Raw genomic sequence first — 24,468 nt, forward strand, 5'->3', positions numbered from 1 at the left:
TGTTCAACAAGTTATATGTCACACCATTCTTCACATTTGAAGTTTAGAAGACTTTTACCAATTTTTTTCTAATTTTTTGTGTACATAAGTGTAGTTTACAAGCATGTGAACATTTACAGAGGCCGGAAGAGGGCAATGGATCCCATGGAAATGGAGTTACAGATGGTTGTGAGCTACTATGTGGGTTTTCGGAACAAAACCTTGGTCCTCTGAAAGAGCAGGAGGCACTCTTAACCACTGAGCCATTTGTCTGGCCCTAGTTCAACAGATCTTAAAGACAACTATGCACATGATTTTACCTAGCTTTATAAATAGCCTTGGGAACAGTAAGGTCCTAGAACTGCTCCTTTATAGTATTCTGATGCTTCTAATCTACAAACATTTGGAGACAAATGTTTGCCCAGTGTCTCTTGGGCAAAGACATATAGTAGCTTAAAATGTTTTTACATATGTGTGTGCATATATACAATACATATCATAGTGTGTATGTGGAGGTCACTTCTCTCCTCCCACCATGCAGGTCCCAGGGACGGAACTCATTACTGTAAGGGCACACCTTCATTGGCTGCACCAACTCCCTTGGACTTATTTATATACATCTTCAAATAGCAACCAAACCTAAGAAATAGAGCATCCAAAATCCACTGACGTGGATTGTAAAGAGTTTTCCAGCAGTGACTAAATCTCAGCATCTTTTATCTTTGTGCTCTATCAGATGACTCCAGAATCAAGCAGATTAAAGGAATGCCCAAGATTCCAGAGTACTGACCTTCAACTTGGTCCTGCTCTCAAGGCTGGAAAGGCTGTTGTGGTACTAACACTCAAGCAGCACATGCAGCCCCCAGACCTGCTTACAGAGGTCCTCATCCTGAGTGAGAACCAGAGGGATGACTTCAGAAGTCGGGAGTTCTAATTTCCTAGCTTCACTCTGGACACCACTCAGGACTGGGACCACCAGAAGTTCTCTTATTCTGTATAAAGGACTGACATTTAGAAATATACATTTATTTTTCATGACTTACCTTTTATCCTTGTGTTTACAAAAGAGTATAAATAATCTGGCTCAAGAGGTATGCTGGCTAGTAAGTCTGATAGTAAAATATAGGCAGCCATGATTTACAGTGTAACAAAATGTATTGTCCTACAGTATTAATTATGGACATTTAAATACCATGCCTAAAATGTTCTACACAAAGAACTTACAGATCACATTTATTTAATAACAAATTATTTAGTTTCTGAGTAAAATAGTTTCAAGACTATGCATTTTCAAATCAAAAAACTGTTGTGTTAGGTAAATCATTTCATACTGTAGGATTGTATAAACATTACTGACAAGCAGAATTTTCTGTAAAGGCAGAATGGAAGAAGTTTAATAGTAAGCAAAATTAGGTGGCAAATATTTTAAATGTCTGGTTACCAGAAGCCTAATATTATAAGGAATAAGGTCTCTGGGCACTAGAGATAAACATAATACCCCAGCACACATGAGCTGGGTATTGCTACATAATTCAGAACCCCAGAACATGCTCCACAAACTTGTGGACAATTCCTTCATCTACTAACATATCTCTTCAGATGCCAACCCACAATTATCTTACAAGCTCCCCATCTCCCAATCAACTAAGGCCCTATAGAAGGGACTATGAAACACAAGATAAAAATTGGTACTGAAGACATTATTCATGAATTCAGTAAATATTTATTGAGAACTTCTATTTCTAGCTCTATGGACATGTAATAGACCCTCACCTCCAAAGAGCTCACCCACTAAAGCAGAGCTGCCTAGCTCTCAGTCACTGTCAGCATTTTATTCATCCTGAAACATGTGCCAGACATGGACTTCCTATGTAAAGGCAAATAGTTACTGTGGGAAGGACTGGCTCTCATCTGGGTGTCTGCATAAGGACAGGGGATGACTGGGTAGTTGGTGATGTCCTCCATTCTGAAGAAGAGTACTGAGCACAGGGTCCCAGCCCTGAAATCTTACGTAAATCCTTAGAGACTGCTATAGTGAGTTTTGATGCGTGTGCAGCTGCCTTCTGACCCTGTGCCCAGTACTTTTCTCCCTTTCACACTTTTCCAGCCCTGCTGCAGCTTTGTCCTTGGAATTCTCCTGCCTTTGGACACTGCCTGATTCTCCTCACTTCCTCCGCTCTTCTGGGAAGAGCCTGGCTATCTTTGCTTCCCTGGTTCTTTATCCACTTGTGACTAATGCTAACAGCTTCTTTAAAGTTCCTTCCTCATTAAGGACACTCCATCAATGCTTCAGATCATCTCTGCAACAATACTTTTGGATGCTGCTCAAAAATAGAATTCTCAAAAAGAATGGTTTAAGGATTTCTGACTTAAAGCTTTATTATTTATCAAGGAATTAATAATATAGCTAAGGGTGCTTTTGTGGTACTATGAGTTCCCATCATGACACACTTGATTTCACCAGATCTCTGTTATCGAAGCTATTTGATGCACAATAGCAACTTACAATGGTTAGATCCTATAATTTAATGTTTGGTTTTATATAAATTTAACTGTTCATTCAAATGCCTAATAAGTTCATCACGAATTATATAATTTAAAAATCTAACTAGGAGATGCTGTCAAGCCAAATAAATGCCTCTATGATCAACTATCCTTTTAAATTTTAAAACTAGAAAATACATCTGATTCTGTGAATTTTAATTTTGCAAATGCTCCTGAAAAGAATCAGCATTCTTCCTCCAGTTTTGCTGTTTTTGTTTTAAAGCACAGTCCATTTGTCACAGAGGTAACTTCCTCCTGGTGAGGCAGCAGTCACCATGGTGTGACCTGTGGTGTGGTACCTCCACTCAAAGGCATTCTCTCTTTCCATGAGAAAAATGAACAAGAAGGGACAAGCGTCAACTTTCCCTGTTCCGTGGATTCTCGGTGCTTTCATTGTATTGTGAACGCCTGATTTCAATTGTACAGCAACAACAAATACCAGTGTTTATTCTGAAAGGCTGTGTATTCCAAGGAGCATATATTAGCAGCTTCCAACTCGGTCTCTAGGAATGATTCGCAGCTCTGAGCCATGCTTCAGAAAAACATTCCCTGTACAAACAAGACAAAAACATGAAGTCAGGCGTCTAAAGAGGAAAGATAACATGGTCACCCAGCAAATGGTGCATCAAAGGCAGGGAGGATGTCCCAGTTTCATCACAGATGGTACCCATTCTAAGATGTGCCTCCCCACTTCTCTTCCACCCTCATAGATCAACAAATGTCTACATGGTAAGGCACACCAGCCACTGGCATGCTAGAAAGCACAGTAAGTAATTCAAGTAATGGTGCCACCAATAGGAAAACAGTCAATACAAGGGCAGAGGAGGCCACTGAGCCATTCTGATACTTGATTGCCTGATGATATTATAATCAAGCTCAACGACACTTGTAACTCAGTTTAGAGGCTGACCTAAAGGGTAGCAAGTGAGAGGAAGCAAGGGTTCAAACTGATATAACAAAAACTTCTAGAATCAAAAAAAATAAAACTGTCTACTCCCAGATCACACAGGATTAGTAACACAGTGCTTCACAATTGTCCATAAATAAACTTTCAATTTGAAGTATATACTCAACAAGATTGATGGTGGCAGCAAAAATCCGCAATTGTAAGTCACTCTTCATTGGCTACATTTGTGATTTTCAGTGATCTGCAATTTTTATAAATCAAAGTCTTCCAAACACAAGTGTTTAGAAGCCAAGTATTGTTCAAGAGTGAGGCTACATTATATTAAATAGCACAGTTTCAAAGTCTTACAGCTAGAATAGCAGCCCAAAGAATGCACTGGAGAGCTGCAGGCTTCCCACAGATAAGAGCACTTTACTATGTTAGGCACATTTCCCCCACCAGCAGGCCAGGACGCCAACATTTCATGCTGAGTTATGCTCACACAGCTCCCCTGTGATAGCAGCCTTTGAGATGTCAGTGGCTGTAGGTGCTTAAAGGAATAGCGGCTAGCACTCTTTTTGGCACTTTCTGGATGCTAACCATGAAATATCCAGACTTAAAGCAATTCACTTTAAGAGGAGGGGCAGTCAGTACTTGGCAACACAGTCTCCCCTTCAGACGTTTTTGTTACACACATTAATATTCTCAATTCCGAAAGCATTATTAATCACCTTCCATTTACTTGTAGTGAAAACCACAGAACATCAGCATATAAACATGAAACCAATTATCAGTGAGTTACAGGAGACTGTCACATAAGCTACACAGCTGTCTTCTGAAAAATCCTATCTAGTTGACATGAATAAAATACCAGTTTCAGTGGGCACACATGCAGACACTCACCAGCAGTCTGTGCAGGATTTATTCCTATTCCATCTGAAAAATAAATTATAAATCATGTAAGTTATTTCTAAAGCTCAAACAATTTAACAGCAACAAGAGATCTGCCAGAATATTGCAGCTATGGGCACAGGCAAAGGCTGAGCAACTTCATTAACAGAACCAGACAACAATCTTCTAGGTGAGTCACCTGTCTGGACACCTCCCATGAGTATGCATCTATAAGCACCACAGGAGGAGATAAAAGAATCGGCAGAATTTTAGCAGAGCTACTGTATCTGGCATGAATTCCAGACTGACGGCACCTAGGCTTTGTAGTAGTCTTTTGTCACTGACTGTTATCTGGGGTTTTGGAGGTTACTCTTTTGAAGGATTCTCAGAGCTTTTTCATAACTTAGGCTGGAGACATGCCTAGCAAACCAAGAAATCTCATATGACTAAGAATTGCTCAGGTGATGGGTCTTTTAAAACAACCCCTAGATCATATTAGAAGTTTTGGTATGTGAAAATTAATTTGTTAAAGGTGCCTTTTGTGGAACAATAAAAAGAGCTTCTAGGAAGCTGTCAGCACTCAGTTCTTCAGAGGCTGACCCCCTGATGTTGAGATGCCTGAGGACACAGTGGCTCTTTTCTTTGATCAACCCAACAAATAGATCCTAAGTACTTTCTATAGAAGACAGGATTTTTAATCCCATTTTACTAACGCAGTAAACAGTGTCACTTCTTGCTTGAGAAACAAACACCTTATGCCACTAGTCATTTCCACTTCGGAGTGGCAGACAATCTCCAAGATGAGAGGCCACAGGTCATGTTGTTCATGTTCTAGTGACACTCTGAATGTTTTAAACATTTCCACTGGAAAATCTGTTAACTTTTCAGAAAGTTGACCACGCTTCAGTGTGACAACATACAGAAGTAAGAAATCCAGTCATACCTAAATTCCACTGAGCTACTGCACCCAACCCCTCCCCCTGGGTGGAACCTCCTGCAGGGACACTTGACATCAACAGTAATTTATACACAGAAGATGGACAGGTGCTCCTCTCACAGCTCATTCATGATTTGCTATCTCATAAGGCCAGTTCCACTGGAATTTCTACCAGTGCTCCAAGGTATTCAATTTTTTAAAAACTGAATATATCTAAAGGGAAAAACACTGCAAGTCTGCCAGCCAGCATCCTATTCACTATAGGCAGGTTACAGTCATCCTTCATCAGTTATTCACTATAGGCAGGTTACATTCATCATTCATCAGTTACTCACTATAGGCAGGTTACACTCCTACTTAACTTTCTCTACTCTAAAGTGCTTTCTGATACAATACACACACACACACACTGCAGAAAGGAAGCTGCTTACAGTCTAGATCACTCTGTAGCTTCCCAAGCAGCAGTCTTTATACACAGTGGCCTCCATGCAAGGTTTATCATTAATGTAATGTTTATGTTAATATACACGAGGGGTTTTGGGGATTCAACTCACAATGTCTCCAGTGCTTAAGGTTTAAGGTGAATTCTTACCATTAGTAATAATCGCACTTGTAGCTGCAGGAACTTTAAACTAAAAGGGAGAAAAGAAAAAAAAAAACATGTCAGTATATTCACAAGGAAATGTGAAAGACAGAATAAGACTACAGCCTGTATTATCACTCTAAAGTCTAAATCCAACAGCCTGTAGCAGAAGCGACAACAGCAGAGGAGCAGGGTTACTAGAGTACTAGAGTACACAGCACAGTGTTAGAGCCTGGGTAAGACACAGCTTGGGTGTGTACACAGCACAGTGTTAGAGCTTGGGTAAGACACAGCTTGGGTGTGCACACAGCACAGGGACTCAGACTCAGGATTTGGGGCTGGAGTGGAGGAGAAAGAAAGAACTGAGGGATTAGCTTTATGCCATGCAGGTGACTAACACCACCATTAAATCAGAAAGCTTAAGGCTCTCAAACCATACTCTGGTGCCACTGGCCCAGATCACCCCACACTTCCAAGTGCTGTGCCTAGAGATGCTTTGTGAATAATTCTGATAATTCCAAGTAGAAAACTCTCATTTCTTAAAAACAGAAAATACCAACATGTTTTAAAAAAACTAGACATTTTTCAAAACAACTAATTTTTATCAAAAGTACACATATATACTTAGTATACCCAATTCAAGTGGATATAATAACTAGCTTTTAGAAAAAAAACCTGGTACATTCACTCCAATAAAACTCTATACTTTTCATCTGCGGCGTTAGTTAAACAGATGTGTCAACTCATTCAACTCATTGTTTTCTAACTAGAAGATAGATTCACTTTTCCTGGGCTTGTGACTCCTTTAGCATGAGCCTAGTAATGAACGACAGGAAAATGAGGAGGGAGGGGAAGGGCACAGTACATGCAAATACACAAGAGACAAAAGCCAGAAGCATGCATGCTAAATGCATCCACAAGACACTGTCGGACACTTACTTCTTCCGCTGCAAACTTTAGCACTGCTGTGAAAGGTGTACTTTCAGGAACACTGAGACTGCAACAAGAAGAATTTTATACAGTTCATTTCATTGCAAATGGGGCACATTTGTTTGGGGCTGTGAAGGGTGTCTGTTTTCAAGGAAGCACTCTGCACACTGATGCTGAAAACAAAACAGTAGAAAAGCAGAGTCCAGACAGGAGCCACAGCTCCGTGTGAAAATCAACATCCTGCAAGCAGAGTTCCGCCTTGTCTTTCTTTTTCTGTTTGTGTGTGTTTAAGGTTTATTGTATGTTATGTGTATGTGCCTGGGTCTATGTGTGTACACATGTGTAGAAGTGCTCACAGAGCCCAGAAGAGGGCATCAGATCCTTTGGAACTAGAGTCACTGCCAGTTGTGAACCATCATGTGGGTGCTAGGAATTGAACCTAGTCCTCTGCAAAAGTAGCCTGTACTCTTAAGAAACCACCAAGCCATGGCTCCACCCAGGTTGATACAAGTGCAGACCATGGGCAGACACTTAGATGAATTTTCTCTCTTCTTAAAGACAGAGTGTCTTTAAGAAGAAGCTAGCTGGGCTGGAGAGATGGCTCAGCCGTTAAAGGCTAGTTTCACAACCAAAACTATAAGAAGAAGCTAACTTCTAGCCCAGAGAACTACGATTGCCTTTGCCTCACAAACGCTGCGAGGATAGGTGCGCCAGTGTGCCCAGAGGGAGACGGCAGTAAACAAGGTCAACTCCTCCATCCCCTCAGTCTATTTTATTGCCTCTCATCTAAGTTTTTAAAATAAAAAAATTAAAGATGGTGTTAATTAAGTACAAAACCCAGATACCTCTCAAGCAGAGAAAACCCAAAAGCTTAGCTTTTCTATTTGTTATCACATAACCCATCAAGGTCTTAATATTAACTCTGTCATAGAACATTTACAGGGCTAAGCCGATTCCTCTTCAATAGTCACACCAGATAGTACTGACGTTCAGAAGGGTAAGTGATTCTTTTGTGCTAGCATTTTTCCTTCCAAATGTTACTTAATACCTAAAGTAGGTATCTTGTTTTCCTTTCCTTCAGTTCCTTTTTGGAACAGAGAATATGAAGAAAACTTCTAATAGTCACCTGTTTAAATGCAAAGGTTTGGTACTATTTTGCAAATCCTCCAGCAGAACAGCAACCAACTACACACACGTGTGCACGCAGCTACACATGCATTAACAACTCATTCGGCTGCAGTGTATTCACTGGAATGGTCTAGGCTTCAGCAGTACTGACATTGGCACTGCCCTACCGTCCTGTCCCGTTCCTCCTCACTCTTCTTTCCAGAGCATCTTCACACACCGCTGAGCATAATCCAGTATAAGGGATACACAACAACCAGAGCAGTATGTCCTGACTTAACCTACCTTAATCCTGAGCAGAACAAAAGAGGTAGACTGTAGAAATGGGCTTTCCCAACAGTAGCTATGTGCTTTACAGGTATGGGAGATGTTTATAAATGTTCCATGAAAATGAGAGAAGTCGCCTCTGACTTCTTTTGAACGGTGGGAAAAGGAGTTGTGGAAATTTTGAAATAAAACAAAAATACTTTCTGAAAATAGGAAAATAAGAAAATTTTGGAGAGTACAGTAGAGCACTAATCATGAGGGATGTCTTTTTTTTTTTTTTTTTTTTTTTTCATAAAACTCACCAGTGCTATTGTAATTTTCTTCAGGAACAGAGTTAAGTGCAGAGAACACAAATTTGGTGTTTCACCAACCAAAATACTCCAAGCAAGAGAGGTGGCTATCAGATTCCTGGATGCTTGCAAGGGAATGATTTTAAAAGGCAGACCACAGACTTTCATCTGCACAAGAAATGAATGGGAATGGCACTAGGGAGGCAACAGTGACAGATTTAAAAAGCCACTTGGTAAATGATTAAAAGAGTTATTATAGAAGACATACTGCAGTAAGTCATCTAGAGGGAGAGAATATGGCCATCTGCAAACAACAGTTTAAAGAATGAGCCCTTACTGGAGAGGTGAGGGATACGTAGTAGAACATTTTAGAGATGGAAAGGTAAGGGAACCACAGGTCATGAAGCTGAAGGAATCACAGGTGGAAAGCTACAGGAAACGATGACAGCTGCTATCAGCTCAGTTAGCTAGGTCTTGGTGCCACCAAATGAGTCATGAATAAAATCTATGGAAACTCTGGTCTTTTGCCAGTTAGCATAGGACTTCCAGCTACAGTAACTCAAGGGGTTTACTTAAAAATCATACTAAGAGTGGGATGGATAACCCGTGTTAGCCATCAATTGAACTGCTTGAAGCATAAGGAAGGGCCCAACAAGGACACAAGGCCCTACACCCACATTTCCCAGTTCCTCTAAGCACTTTTTATGAAGACCGAAATGTGTGTGATTTGGGGTTCAGCACTTAGGCATCCAGTTGAGTCTACACGCACACACAACTTTAAAGTTAACAGTGTAGTTAAGACCTGTCAAAAGTCCAGACTAAGAAAGTCCTAACTTCTGGTAACAGCTGCTCCAAGAAAAGACCTTTAAATCAAATAAGAGTCCCATCCTTGTCCACTGTTCTTCCCGTTGCACGGGTCCACCCAACGCGTTGCGAGTGGGCGCTGGCTCCAGCAGAATTGCTGCACCCCTCCTCCTGTCCCCTTCTGTCCCGCCAGGCCCGGCCAGCTCCAGCCCTGCCTGTCACTCACACTTTGTACGGTAGCCGCGGGTCGGACGTCAACGTGATTTTAAAGGACACCTTCGACCTGCGGAAGAGAACAAGAAGGCGTTACGGTCAGGTCCGGCCACAGAGTTAAGGCCTGGACACAGAGACGGACACTTACATGGTGGAACCGCCTGACACACACCGCGCCCAGCCGCCCGCCGCGCTTCCTTGCTGGCCGGCAGAGGGGGCCTTCGCGGCCCACGTCGCCCTCCAATGAGGCTATCCACACAGCGCCTGAAAATTGTGCGGGATCTCACAGGCTACAGAAGGCCGCTAGCCCACAGTTAGAAATTTCATTCTGAGTGTGTATCTATCAAGATGAGGTATAAATGGCAGATAAATAATATATTTCTACTTTTGATAGTTTATTGACACATTTTTCATCAGGCAATATAATAGAGGTCAAATAGAGTGGCCGTTAGGGCCCCACTGGCTGGTTACGGCGGAAGTAGGGACTGAGTCGAAGCCGGACGTGGCGGCGGAATTGGGGGCGGGACTCAAGATCCCGGCGGATAAGGAAGCGTTGCAGAGTTGCTAAGCAACCTACTAGCAGCACAGAGAAGTTGGACTCAACTGTTTTAATTAACCGCATTCGTTGATCTTTCTAACATTTCCGTTAATACGATTTACATACGTATTAACCTTATAGTTTTCTTCTCATACGTCACACTTCACTACAAACTTTTTAATAATTTCAAAAGAGAGTTATCACGATAGAATTATGCTGAGATTCCTGTTAGGGCCCAGAAGAAAAATTTTTATCCTAACACCAGAAGGTCTTGGAGGGGGGAAAAAAAATCATCACTACATCCCGTAGTTCTTGATGTGGCCAAATAGAATTGAACTCTAATGCAAGGTTGCCAATCAGGTACATTTATTGAGCTTACCAACGAACCTTAAGCACTTGTGTTCACCAAGCACTAAACGAAAGGCTGAGTTCACGGTGTGCATCAGACACGAAACCAAAAGCCGTGATCCCAAGGACATCTGACATGTGTCCTTTAGAATCTAGAAGTCAGTTGTATTTCTATAGTGAGTGGGGAAAGCTGTCATTAATCTTTAACACAATGTAAACACCAAGATAAAATAAGCATTCCATCTTACAATAACTATGCCTTTTAAAAGAATTACTGCAGTGAATAAATGAAACCAGAAATAGGCGCTGAATCAAGAGGAAGATCCAGTCAGCCTTTGGAATGACCGGTAGGTTCTTCATGAGAAATACTGATAGGTAAGAAGCTCCCCTGGAAATAAATAATCGAAACTACATCTCATTTTGTCTACAGTTCTGTAGTTAGATGGTCTCCTATAATGTTTTCTCCCAAAGGTGAGAGTTCTGGTGTTGACTGTAGGTAGCGCTCCAATATTCTCCTGCTGTATGTCTTGTAGTGAATCCAAGAGACATACACTGACTTGTAGGTGTGGAGATCAAGAGCTGTATCTTCTAACAGCTAAAGCTACAGAGTTAATGTTCACGACTAAAATGTTGTCTATGAAGACAAAATTACCAGTGGTGCGCACCTGTCTGCCTGCTGCCATCTACTTAAATAACACAAAGTTATAATACAAATTTCAGTCTGTTTCTAAGAATACATGTATATTTTAAATAAAATTTGCACTGTGTTACCTAGTTTGGTTTCTGCTCAGTATGGAACCATGTGACAAAATGCTAAAAAGGATACCATAAGTGTTACGTCTGGGATGGGAAGGTGTCCTGGCAATCCAGAGCCAAGGAATACCACAAGTCACAAACAAACTTCATACAAGAGATTTATGGAGAGGGAAAAACCCAGGAGGGTGACAGCCTTTGCTAGGATGAGAATCAGAGAACTGGGCAAAACACAGGGTTTATATAGGGTTTTGTGAGGGGGTGGGGATAGGCCAGAGCTTTCCAGGGTGGCCTGGGATTGGAGGAATTATGTGGCCTGATCTTTGGGCAAGCTTAAGAATTGATGGAGGTTTTTTGTTTTGTTTGTGATTGGCAGCTAAGGCCAGTAGGGAAGTATAGGTGCTGGGCCAGCCCATCTCTGGGGAAAAGTTTTACAAGGAGTCTGTGAGCATGGCAGAGAAAGCCCTCTTGCCACTCAAATTGGCATGAATAGCCAACAAACATACTTTGTTCAGAGTTTCTGTTATGTGTACACAGCACAGTGAAAACAAGATTTAAACTCAAATGGGTTGTGACTTCAATATTCAGATGCTGAGGCTACTCCAGAAATAATGTACTGAATCAAAATAAAAAGGAAAGGCATTGTATTTTTTCCAGTTCCAAAGAAACACTTGGGACTGGTATGTTGCAGAGAGCATCCTTCCAAGTGGCTCTACCTCTCTCCTAACTGAACCAAGCTGCTGATTTAACTCCCCTAAATTATGTATCAGTTGTTTCTTCTGCCATACCCCATGTTTGACTCCAAATTCTAGAGTCTGCTTCTTCACCTCCTCTAAGCATCTGGCTCTTTCACCTACTGAATAAATGTCCTTTCTTGGCCTCTTGGGTCTCAGCTCCTCTCTTGGTCTACTTGCTCTCTCTCCTCTTCCTCTCTTGCCTCTCTCCACCTCTTTTCATGACCAGGTTCAGTCTGGACACTTCTAGATGCTTCTAGCTGAACTCTCCTTTATATTTATAATAACCCCCTTGTCTGCCACAAGATCTAGGAGTGGTCATGTCTTCATTGCCATTCAATTATCAAAAGATAAAGAAAAGCACCTATTTGTAGCTGTTTTGAATTTCCATTTTAATTCTGCCTCACTACCACCACATGTTCCTGTCCTCAGAGTGGCCATCTTTAGTGCCCTGTGAGTTTTGCCTTGATTCTAGAAAGAACACTATAGATTTTTATACATTCAATGTTTTATTTTTTTTTAAAAAATAATATCAAGTCATTTCCAATTGGCAAATTTTATAACAAAAGAATCCTCAAATTTGCTGAAAAATTTAAATCCTAAAGTACCTTTAATATAAACAGAAGCAGACTCTGAAGTGAATTTTAATAACTACTTGGACACCAAGCAGCATAAATGGACTAATATGTTCTGGAAGACACCCAGTTAGTGAGAGCCATAAATGATGGCAGAAGAAAACTGTGTGACCACACTATATCTCATTAAAGCACAACAAAACATACCAATGTTGTACTTCTAAAAGCATAGAAAATTCTCTGTATTAGAAAAGAATTAGGGACCAATGGTGTAGTTGTCTGGGACATAGATACAAAGCATGAGGCTATGGCTTCTGTGTGTGACCTCAGCACACACAACAACAACATTGACAACAATATGAAACACGGGGTCAGGATGGAATTAAGTTTACATTGCTAAATAGAAGATAGACAAGAGTAGAGGTCCTCTGAGAGGGAAATTCTAAAGGCAGCCGAAGCCCTGTTCCTGGATCCTGACAGCTCATGAATGTTTTCATTCAAGTCAACTTTCCTGTCCAGAGTTTCTCAGTGTATCTGAGGCTTTTACGTCATTAATTCTTCATACTCCATTAAGTTCTCTCCCCTCAATACTTTACAAAAACTCATTGGATTAGAATAATAACTCACAGCTCATCAATACCTACCCTTCTATCAATTATGCAAATTACTTTACATAAGAGAGATTACAAAATACAGACTTTAACTGTGGCTTGCCTTGACTGTAAGTTACAATTGTAAGACAGTTATGTTAGATCCACAACACCTGCAGTGACCACCAGGCACTCTACTAAGACACTGTCAGAGAACCAATAGCCTTCCAGGGACCAGTATCTCTTTACTGAGAAAATTAGAACATCCCACATGTCCTGCTTCCTACCCACTTCCCCGATTCTTGCCTAAGATTCAGAGAGGCTGTTTGAAGGCTTGTGCTGTTGACAGGCCTGGGGTTAGACAGATTCCCTGGGAGGCAGATACACAGAAGCGAGGGAGCTTGGCTAGACACTAAAGATGGCAAATTTCTAAGCTGGCTGGCTTCTTCCTCCGCTCCTGACCTGAAACAAAAGCATGGCAGGTTAAAACAAAGGCCTTGTGGACTTTTTCTACCTTCAGGTCCCCTGCTGAGAGACTGGATCAACAAATTCAAGGTCAGATCAAGACATGGTACACAATATTTGTGGGCCAATCAGCTATCTCTCCTCAAATTGACCAATCCTAAATTAAGGGAGGAAGACCCTGAAGAAACTTAAAAAACCCAGCCCTTGCAATGAAACTAGATTTTAGCTTTCTAAATTTTGTTCTTGCTTTATAGAATGTGTGTGTGTGTGTGTGTGTGTGTGTGTGTGTGTGTGTGTGTGTGTGGTCTACTTCTGTTTGTGGTGTTAGAGCTTTCTCCACTGCTCTCTCTCACACTTAAAGGCTTTCCTGCCTTTTAATTCTTTAAACTGGCAGAGAGAACACAAACCCTATCAAGAACCTTAGATGGTAACACTGTGTAACCATGCTGGAGAGAGTTATAAACAGGATTACTATGAGATTAAAGATGACCTTGCTTAGTCTTGTGGGCCAGCATAGAAAGGAATGTCTGCTGAGCCAGCCAGTCATCCAAGACACTACCTCACCTTGGGCAAACAATTCCAGGAAGAAGAGTCCCCACTTCCCCCAGGCTGCAACAATTTCTTCACTCCCAAGCTCCTAGCTCTGCCGCTATACAGGGTCACAGACAGCTTTTTTCCCTAGCAGACCCTTCAATTTCCCGAGGAAGAGAGGTTGTACCTCACTGTGTGTGGCAATAAACACAGATCCATCTGTTGAAGGCCAGACTCTGGCCTCTTTCTGTGCCCTGTCTCTTTACACTGCATTAGAAATTAACAACTCCCGCCCTCAAAAAATATGAGTCTCCCCTTACTTCTGCCTGTGAGTCTTGATTTTCCTTTGTTCAGAGTCCCACCATTCTCTCCATCTATGGTTCAGGGGCTTGAACTCTCCTCAACCCCCCATGCCATGATGTTGTCTATATCTTTTCACAATGTGATGACTGAGGAAACTCCACTCTGTACTTATTGTCCTCCTTAGTAGCCATTGGCCCACAAATCCCTGAAATACGAGCTCCTAGCAGCCTGCACCCTTCCCAGTGTTGTAGAGTGGCTGTTCTCATTCAAGCGAGGGAGATCAGGGAGAACTCTTTATGGATTTGAAGTTTTTAATTGAGTCACACAGACCTGGCTGGAGGCAAGCACTCTTGTAATTACAAGTCTAGAGGTAGCCTAAACTGAGTGGGTGGGTGGGTGGGGGGTGGGTTAATAAAGCTAAAAATCACACACATTTGGTACCTCCTGTTGAAGGAGAAGTGATGGCTGTTAGCTTGGAAAAGTCCTTTGTTCTTATGGTAATGCCATGAAGGGCAGAGACAAAGGGAAGAGACTTTCTCTTAGGGTCTCTGGAGTTTTCTTATTAGCATACTAATAGGTAAAATAAAGACGTCTCGGGAAGTTAGAGTAACAAATTGTAAAGATTAGGCTACAAGTGAATAGCAAGGATGACAGGTATGAACTTTTAATAAGAATAGGGCACTGTTGTGTCACCTTGGTGTTTCTGTTTGACCAGGGAAGGGATCAGAAAGCCTTGTGGTTACAAAAGCATAATATCACCTGACAGCAAAAGTTCCTGTAAGAACCATACATACCAGAGTGTCAGGCTGACCTCAGTTTTAGCCCGAGAGCAGGTCAGGATTTAACAGAAATGTACTTCTCATGTTATTCTCTGCCTTGTCTTGGACATCCTAGTACGTCTGAGCTAACATTCACCTTCCATATCTTGATTATGTGATTATTGGTATCTGGTCCTGAGGACCATGATTCTAACAGATTCTACTTACCCAAGGGGACTAGTTCAACCAGGATTGGAAACAGCCCTGGTTTGCTGATGGTCCTGTTTTCTGGCAGAGTCTAATTGTAGCAAATTTGTTAGGTTAAAAATTGCATGTTTCTCCTGAGACCATACAGAGTTCTCCTTGTCTAAAGAAGAGTAGGTCCAACCCAATCCCCTTCTATTCTGAAGGACATCTCAGCTAGAGAGTCGAATACCTCTTGTAGAGTCCTAATAGAGCATTCTAAAACTTTAAGATCTTTGTCTACTTTGACACTAATAATTCTTAGGTTTATTTGTTGTTTGGTTGTTTGTTTTGTTTTAATTAACATGGGGTGAAAATAATTACAAAGGTGTAGACATTTATAAAGGATCATTAAGATGCATAAAATAGCAAGACAGAGAAAAACAAACACCTGCGTTCTCCCGGTAAAATTTGGTGATGAAGTAAAATTCCAGCCTCTATCTTGAGTAGCCTTCTCTTTTTTTTAAAGTTTTGTTTATTGTTTATTTGTTCATTGTGACAGGGACTTGTGATACTGTGGGCATCTGGAGGTCAACATGGCTTCTGGTATGTGGAGGGGTGCTATAGGTAGTCATATGTCATTTGTGTCAGAACAAGTCAGACTCCTGGAAGGAGGAACTGATTTCCTTTGGACCTACCATTCCATCCTTGGATAAGGGGCAATATGCTTGTTGAGGTTTGATCTGTTGCTATGTATTATAATGCTAAATTCTATACCCAAAGGTCTAGAAGGTCTAGGCGTAAGAGAGACTTCTCACATTTACAATCCTTTGTTGCTCAAAACCTGTTCTTTGATTTAAAACTATTGGTTAAATAAAATTGGCTACAGTCAATTGCTGAGGGATTAAGGGTAGATGGGTTTGGAGTGACCTGGTTGGAGGAGAGAGACTAGAGGAGAAAGACCAAGAAGGGAAGAGAGGAGGAAGCTGCCATGAGTGGGGATGAAAGATGAACACAGAGCCAGGAGAAACAGCAAGTATCTGGGGTACACTGCTACGCAGGGAGACAGACCAGCAGTTAAAAGAGTAGATCAGGGATTACACTCCAGTCATTGTCAAAGCCAAGTAAACTAAGCATAGTCTGAGTCTCATTTGCTTGTGAACTAGTCAGAGCTAAGCTTAACTTGGTTATACTACACGTACTCTTTTCAGTAACTGTGTCTCAACTGAAAATAAGACATCAGGGTCCAGGAAGGCCGAATGCTGGTCAAAGCCTAGGAGAGGATTCAGGCAACTGGGGATGGGGTGGGGAAGATATGGTGAAAGGTGAGTTGGGGTGGGGCATTAGTTAGAAGTGTCTGGTTTGCTGATGCAGCCTGAAGAGACAGGGAGCAATCACATTGACTGGACGAGTTCACATCAGCTTTCAGCAAGTCTAGGATTCTCCAATATTATAGAACCACCAAGGACTGATGATCCTTTTGGAGAAGTCTGTAATTTACAGCTGATTCCTGGATGATGTTAACCATCTGCTGTGACATATACAGACTAAGGACAGAGGTAGAGTTAAGAAGCTTAGGGGAAAACATTACCTTTGAGAACAGCAGGCCTTTGGTCCTGACAAGACCAGGGGAAATAAAAAGTCCACCAGAGAAACTTAAGCTGTTGACTGACATGACAGGAGCAATTAGTTATCTGAGGTCTGTTTGACTTGTGACAGGTTGAACCAAGTCACAGCTTTCTGAAGTTTATATGAATTTACTAAAGTTTATAAAGAAGATAAAAACTTTAGATGTATTAGCATGATCATTGTCTGTAATCTACATTGAAAGCTATATTGTAGGAGAACAGTCGTCAAGGGTCTGTAAAGAGATGGAGGAGATTTGTCTTTGAGCCACAGCAAAAGCTTGGGGACCCAAAACAATGACTCATGGTTAAAACTGTGAGTCTGTGTGTGAGTGTGCGTGTGCATGTGCGTGTGGTGTGTGTGTATGTGCCTATGTGTGTCTTTCTCTCTGTGTAAAACATGCTTTCAATACAAGGAGAACTATTTTAAGTCTACATTTAGAAAATAACCAAAGGAAATGTAAAGTTTGAGCCTACAACTATGATAACGTAAGACAGTGTTTTGCCCTGGATAAATTATTAGACCTCCATTGACTAATATGTTAAAACTTTGAAATCTTAATATTATGTATTATCTTTTAAAATATGAAGCTTATCAGCAAAGCAAACCTGACTCTGATAATACAGGTTTCACCAGGAGACCTAGTAGTTGTAGAAAAAGCAAGGCCTCATTTCCACATGTGAAATGGACTGACATGAGAACTGCTGCTACTGATGAAGGCTACAGTCAGCCGTCAACATCCCCAGAGAGCCAAAGAGGCTAAATCACAGCAGGAGGTATAACCAAAATCATCTCTGTATCAATTAAAATGATAGAGAGCCTGCTCCCTAGATGGCTAACCTGGGTTTCTCCATGGAGACCTTGGTGGTTTTATTGAAGGCTGAGTACCTAGGGCTGTGCCAGAACAATTTGAACCTTTGGATATCTCGTACGATGGCATTAACTCTTTGCTTTTTACATGGGACAGTATCAACCCCTAGCTCCCAGATCTAGAAGATCTTAAAATTTCCTGTGGGTGAAGAACTTAGACAAGCCTACCTTGGTGAGTCAAAGAGATGCAGTCCGTTCTCTAGTGTCCTGCTTGTCCACAATTCGGGCAGGGTCCTGGCACTGGGGGAGGCATGGGGCAGTTTTATCTAGTGTTCAGCATTACCACAGTCCAGGTGAAGGTGGTTTCTTTGGAGTAGACCTTAAGGTTGCTTCTAGAAGCTGCTATTTTTGTTTATTGTGGGAAGCTTTTTTTTTTCTACTGAATATATTAAACACCATATTCATCAGATCTCTGAAGAGTTTCAAAGCCATCTATACCTGATTTTAAACAAATTTTACTTGTTTTGGTTACTTGTTTACTTGTTTTAGGCTTAATCTTGAAAACACATACAAAAGGTAAATAAATATATTCCTGTAAATAAATTACATTTGTATTTAGTGTAACTATAAACATAGTTCTGAGCATATTAAAGAATTTGATCATTTATGACCAGTTGGTCATTAGCTTGCATATCCTAATTACCTTTAATGGTTTAAAGCAAGTTAGCAGCTTTTACAAGATTATGGACTTATAGTTTTAGTCCTGTTAATTTAATATCTATCTATCTATCTATCTATCTATCTATCTATCTATCTTCTATCTTCTATCTATCTATCTGCTGCTTGGAATTTTACAGGTCTCTCACAATGGTTTTACAGATCTTGAGAGAAAGAATGTTCATGTTTCAGCAAGAAAAAGAAAATTAAGAATAAAGAGGGTCCACCTATGCAGTAATGAAAAAACTGTTATTTATACTGAGTAAAGGTCCCAGATGTTGTCTAATAACCCCGTGGGTAAAAATATTACAAAAATGTAAATTTACTTGTTATTGGTATATCTCATTTACATCTTTTAATGAAAAAGGATTTATATAAAAACAGAATGGGTACCAAAAAATGTCCCCCCACTCAAGGTAATGGATATTCAAAACTCTTGCATTCTCTTAAGTAGCCCCAGGCTGAATACAAATGCCCATCAACAGCAGTGCAGACAAATTGTAATATATTAATGCAATGTAAATGCATACTAGAAGGGAAGTGATTAGAATATTGCTACACTCAACAGTAGGGATACATGTCATGAATATAATACCAAGAGAAAGAAAGTAGGCTCAGAAGATGACAAATTAAATGAGTCAATTTATTTAAGGTTCAAAATCAGAAATAAAAGTTGTCAGCCATTAGAGTGGCATTTGCAATAGTACTTGGGATGTGGTCAGAGACGAATGGTACATTGATACACAAGCTTTCCTGACCTAGATTTTGTTTATTGGTGCGTTCACTCTGTGGAAGTTTACCTATGTTTGCTTAGGACATGGGTGGTTCTGTGTACACTGCATCTCAGTGGTGGCCTAGAGGGTAAAAGCATTTGCTTGAGAGTCTGCAGAGCTCAGGGTGGAAAAGATAAACAACTTCTACAAGTAGTTTCCTGACCTTCACACACTCTGACATCTGTGCAGACACACACACACACACACACACACACACACGCATCACAGATACATATTCACTATAATAGGAAATAAAGTATTTTTAAATTAAAAGAGAAAACTAATTATCTTAAGACATAAAACTCACTGGAAAAATTACAATATGAAATTGACTGGGCAGGGTGCCCAGACTAGAAATGCTAGAGCTGAGCATAGAGAGAGTTAAAAACTGTGGTCCAGGTATGAAAGTGTAACTCCAGTACTGCTATCTTATTTTTCCTTGTACTTTCTAAGGCTTCCTCAGCTCCTTAAAAACATTATGGGATGGAAGAACAGAGAAAGGGTTGGGCGAGGGAACCAGTAACACTGAGGATGTTTGAAAAATCCACATGGAAAACTATTTTATTTTTACTTAAAAAAAAAAAACATTTACTTATTTTATGTATGTGAGTACACTGTAGCTGTCTTCAACCACACCAGAAGAGGGCATTGGATCCCATTACATACAGTTGTGAGCTGCCATGTGGTTGCTGGAAATTGAACTCAGAACCTCTGGGAGAGCAGTTGGTGTTCTTAACAGCTGAGCTATCTCTCTATCTGGAAAACTATTTTATAAGCTCCTATATATATTTTTAAAATTTGGCCGCATTCCGTTTGTACAACAAAACTTAGAAAGCTTTCAGAATTGATACTGTTGTCTCCTTTAAATATCCCAAAACTAACGAAGAGGTTATGGGCTGATGCTAAGGTTACACAAATAGATTATGATAGAATCAGGGAAAAACCAGTCAGTTACTTTCATAACCCAGAAGTTGATCTCATAAAGGTGCATTTCAATATTTATGGTATCAAAGCAAATCATCGAATTTATAAACTCAGCCGGGCAGTGGTGGCACATGCCTTTAATCCCAGCACTTGGGAGAGTTCCAGGCCAGCCTGGTCTACAGAGTGAGTTCCAGGACAGCCAGGGCTACACAGAGAAACCCTGTCTCGAAAAACAAAACAAAACAAAACAAAACAAAACAAAACAACAAAACAAAACAAAACAACAAAAAACAAAAATGAATTTATAAACTCATCCAATGAGCTCCTTTGTGAGATTTTACTCAATTTGGATTTTTGAAAACCTAGTTCAGGTAAGTGTCTGCCAGCTAGCAGCTACTCATCTTTTGCTGAATGGGTTCACAGTTGCTTACAGAAGACAGGTGATGGTTTTTAATTGCTGTTAAGTGTTTAGTTCCCACTAGCTGCAGTCACAAGAGCTCTTACTTCAGTACCTTCTAGACTTTGAATCCTACTTATCCTTGTTTAAAGGCAAATCTACTGAGAGGGAGGGACTTTTCATTCACTTCACTGCTGCTGGGGACGACAGAGGTTAGAAAAGGCTAATTAAAGATTCTTATCAAAGATGAGTAAGGAAACCATTGAAAAGAGAAGATGTGTGACCACCCTCCCACCCCCTTGATTATTGCTTTATTTCACCTCAGAAATGTGAGAAACCTCTCTACGGACACTTTGGACACTTCGAGGTTGCCAGTGGCTCAGAGTTGTCTTGGCATTGGTCTCCCGAGTCTCTGAGAAGTGAGGTGGGGATTTGGATCACTGATAGCAAATGGCCTGTAGAGTCCCTGATGGGCCTGTGCAGAAAAGCTAAGTGGGGTTGCACTTGGAACGTACAACCAGAGTTCTGTACCTGCTGGTGCAATCATGCTTTTATGTTCCCCGTTGGGCTTCTGCAGCCATTTGAGTTTATGACCCTTGAAGTCCGTGATCTGATTCATAGAGAGGTTTCGGTGTTACGTTGTTTAGTGGGCTTTAAAGGAATAATTAGGAAATTACAGATTTCTACCATCTTAGTTGATATGTCAGAACATTGCCACTGGCTGAGGAGCTGTGTTAGAAAGCAAATGGAAAGAAAGGCTGGACTTAAAAAGTTGTAGATTATCAGAGTGGTAGATGATAGATAATTCTGAAACTTTTACTATAGAATTTAACTGTTTTCAGTAGTGATTCTGACAATCTTATGAGGAGAAGCCCTGGCTGCTGTGACTTGCTGCCATTGACCCTTCCTTTAAATGACACTTGAGCAGCCTGGCTCACCTCAATTTCCTTGATCTAATTAAACATACAATAATTCATTTAATTTTTTCTTCACATGTTTTTATTCATAACTACTTTTATTTTGTTTTCTGGGGCGGGCTCTGAGACTGAGTCTGTCCGACACAATATTTGAATATGAATAATTATTTCAGTTAGACTTATGATTGTGAATGAACCAGCCACAAGCCTCAGTTATAAGAATGTTTGCCTAGAAGCCACCAGAGTTCTAAGGCTGGCTTCCTGCTTACTTCCTTATACAGTGATCCATTCACTTGCAAAGAGTAGAGTGAAAAAAAAGACTCACAACCTAAAGAACGGTGAACCCATTGACTTAGGTTGTGATATGACTTAGCATATCCTGGACTCTCTGTCCTCACTGAGGACAAATTGCTGTTAGAAAAATATCCTTTTAATAAAAATTTGCTTACTATAATGAAGTGATAAATCTTTAAGTGCCCAACCATTGAGCTAGGTAAGGCATAGTAAATATAGAGGTTGTATGTGCATCTCTTTCTTTCTTTCTTTCTTTCTTTCTCTCTTTCTTTCTTTGTTTTTTTTTATCTTTTTCTTTTTTTATTGGATATTTAATTTACATTTCAGATGCCATCCCCTTTCCCCATTTCTCCTCCCTAGAAAACCCCTATCCCATGCCCCTTTTTCCTTTTTGCTTTTATACAATTTTTTAAATGTTAATCAAAGGCTTTATAAGTTTGGTATTGCTCAATCAGAAGTATAACCCAATACCCAACCTAGATATATCAACTATCTTTGACTGGTGGAGACACGTGAACATCTGCCTCCAGGCCCCCTCCTCTTTCTCTCTCTTTCTCTCTCTCATCACCTAGCTTCTCCTCTCCTTCTTCTTCTCCTCTCCTGCATGTCTTTCATTTATGAGTCCAGAGCTCTTGGGCAGGTGCACCAGTCAGGCTGGGAGCATAGAGCGGACATTAAATATTTACCGCTACACTTTTTTTTGTCTTGTTCATTTCTGTGTCTCTTTGACTTAAATGTTTGAAAATATAAGCATGTTAGTCTTTCAATTTACTTCTTGACTGTTGAGTTCAAGATATTAATGTTCAACACATCTTAATGTAAAACTCAAACACATTTGTAGCTCATCAAGTAATTCATCAGAGGAAGAATAAAAACATGGAGCAGGAATCTTAATCACTCTTGGCTCATGACCTCCTTTTTGCCTTAGAAAACATTTACACTACTCTAAATATGCAGGTATGTAAAGTAAGGGATGCCAATAGAGGTTTCCTGACAATAAATCATATAAATATGCATTTAACACAATTTCTCAGTATATAATATACACAGAATGTTACCATTTATTAAAGGCAAAAGTGGATCTGCACATTGCTGAGATGGTTGTGTCTGCTTATTTTATATATAGAATGAAATCTTGGCTGAATATTTGATCCTTTTGGATTCAAGAACATTTTAAACATGTTTTCAAAGTTGATTGATAATCTGAGTTTATAATCAATATAATATATAATTTATGATATAAAAATTAAACAAAAGTATTTACTGAGATGGCAATGAATGTCACATAATAAACTCGCTGCTGTTTTCCAGTGTTCTAGAATATTTCTTAACCAGAGTTATTTCTCAGTTGTTAAAATCTCCTTTGTACTTCTTTATTCTGTGTATCTTCATTCTTTGATTTTTAGTTTTTCAAGTTGTATAGTAGTTTGTCATCCTGAAAGCTGATTGTTATGGTAAATATTTATTGGGAGTTTCTACCTCACATTTGGTCATTTAGTTCCCAGATAGAAGATACAAAACTTTTTATACTTAAAATAAGCTTAAAATAGAGCTGGTTAGATATCAAACCTCTATGTTGTTTTGTCTACTTCCTTGTCAATATTCCCGAGATATGATTTGCCATCTTCCACCTGGGCTCTTTTTATGCTGACTGGCCAGCCCTCCTGGCCACAATCCCTTACCCCACGGCATCTTCTCTCATGGTCTCTGCTTCAGACTTCAAACCCTGAAACAGAAGCCCCGCCTATCTGATCAGCTACTGGCTGTAGGAATCTTTATTGACCAGTCAGTGCTAATTTGAGGGACAAGGTTACATAGCATCATTTGGTGTAGCTGAGGATTTCCTCAGTCCTGGAAGCAACCAGACATAGGGGGCCAGTATTTAGGATTACAATACATAGCAACAGATCAAAACTTTACAGCTGACAGCTGAAAGGTTTTCCCCTCCTAGGGACCACTCAGTCCTTTGAGACAGCAATGCTCAGCTGGGAGAACATCCATGCAAACCTACTGGGTTCTAGAAGGCACACCCTGATCTCGTCTATGGGAGCCAGTTTTATCTTACCTCAGCAAGCATGAGTAATAGTCAACCCTTATAAAGAAAAAGGTCTTTTGGGTTGTGGATTTAAGGCTCCCATCTACAGTCATTTGTCCTGTTTGGGCCTCCAGCAGGATGTCATGACAGAAGAGTGATGGAGAAAAACTGTTCTTCTATTGGCTGGCAGGTGAAAGAGGAAAAAGAAACAGCTGAAATCCCAGTACCTCTGAGGGTTCAGAGCCAATGAGCTGAAAACCTCCTAGGCCCTATCTCTTAAAATTTCTACTCCTCTAAACAGGGCTGCAGGCTACAGAGTGGGCACTAAGCCTTTGATGTGAGCCTTTGGGTTGGAGGTTTTCCTAAACAGACCACAGCAACCTCCTTATCTAACATCTATGTATCAAATACTAATTATTTGACCATTCTAAATCAACCGTAATATAAAACACTCAGATTTCCCACTTAATGTCCCAAAACCTGTTAGAATGATTCTGTCCTCCAACTCCATGTTCACCCTGCCTCACCTTTCCTGCAGACGTTCCTAGCTTCCTACAGGTTCCTGCTGTTGTCTCTGCCTCTGCATCTCATCAACCTCTGTGTTACCCACATGGCCCAGTGTGGTGTACTGTGTTCAAATTCTAATATGGGGGGTGGTAGGAGGTGGGTCAGGATTAAAAAACTCCTTTGTTTGGTATTAACCATTCCTTGCCATCTTTTAAGATGCTGAGGACACAAGCTTTGGGAC

At 40.5% G+C, this 24,468-nt stretch overlaps 1 protein-coding gene across 1 annotated transcript; it reads right to left on the minus strand.

Moving 5' to 3' along the window:
* Positions 1-1,199: 1,199 nt before the first annotated feature.
* Ufm1 (ubiquitin fold modifier 1) lies at positions 1,200-9,736 on the minus strand. Its single transcript, XM_034500748.2, has 6 exons — positions 9,598-9,736; positions 9,463-9,519; positions 6,760-6,817; positions 5,830-5,869; positions 4,313-4,345; positions 1,200-3,072 (listed from the first exon to the last, which is right to left on the minus strand). Coding segments are annotated over exons 1-6 (258 nt in total). The 5' UTR covers positions 9,600-9,736; the 3' UTR covers positions 1,200-3,004.
* Between the last annotated feature and the right edge of the window lie 14,732 nt (positions 9,737-24,468).

This window comes from Arvicanthis niloticus, chromosome 4 (genome assembly GCF_011762505.2).
Source record: "Arvicanthis niloticus isolate mArvNil1 chromosome 4, mArvNil1.pat.X, whole genome shotgun sequence".
In the NCBI taxonomy this organism is placed as follows: domain Eukaryota; kingdom Metazoa; phylum Chordata; class Mammalia; order Rodentia; family Muridae; genus Arvicanthis; species Arvicanthis niloticus.

Excerpts from the sequence above, each read along its gene's own strand:
- Ufm1 (XM_034500748.2), bottom strand. Across the intron at positions 6,818-9,462 it reads CCGCGGCTACCGTACAAAGT|TCTCAGTGTTCCTGAAAGTA; the intron begins GTGAGTGACAGG and ends TTCTTGTTGCAG. Across the intron at positions 3,073-4,312 it reads AAATCCTGCACAGACTGCTG|GGAATGTTTTTCTGAAGCAT; the intron begins GTGAGTGTCTGC and ends TTGTTTGTACAG.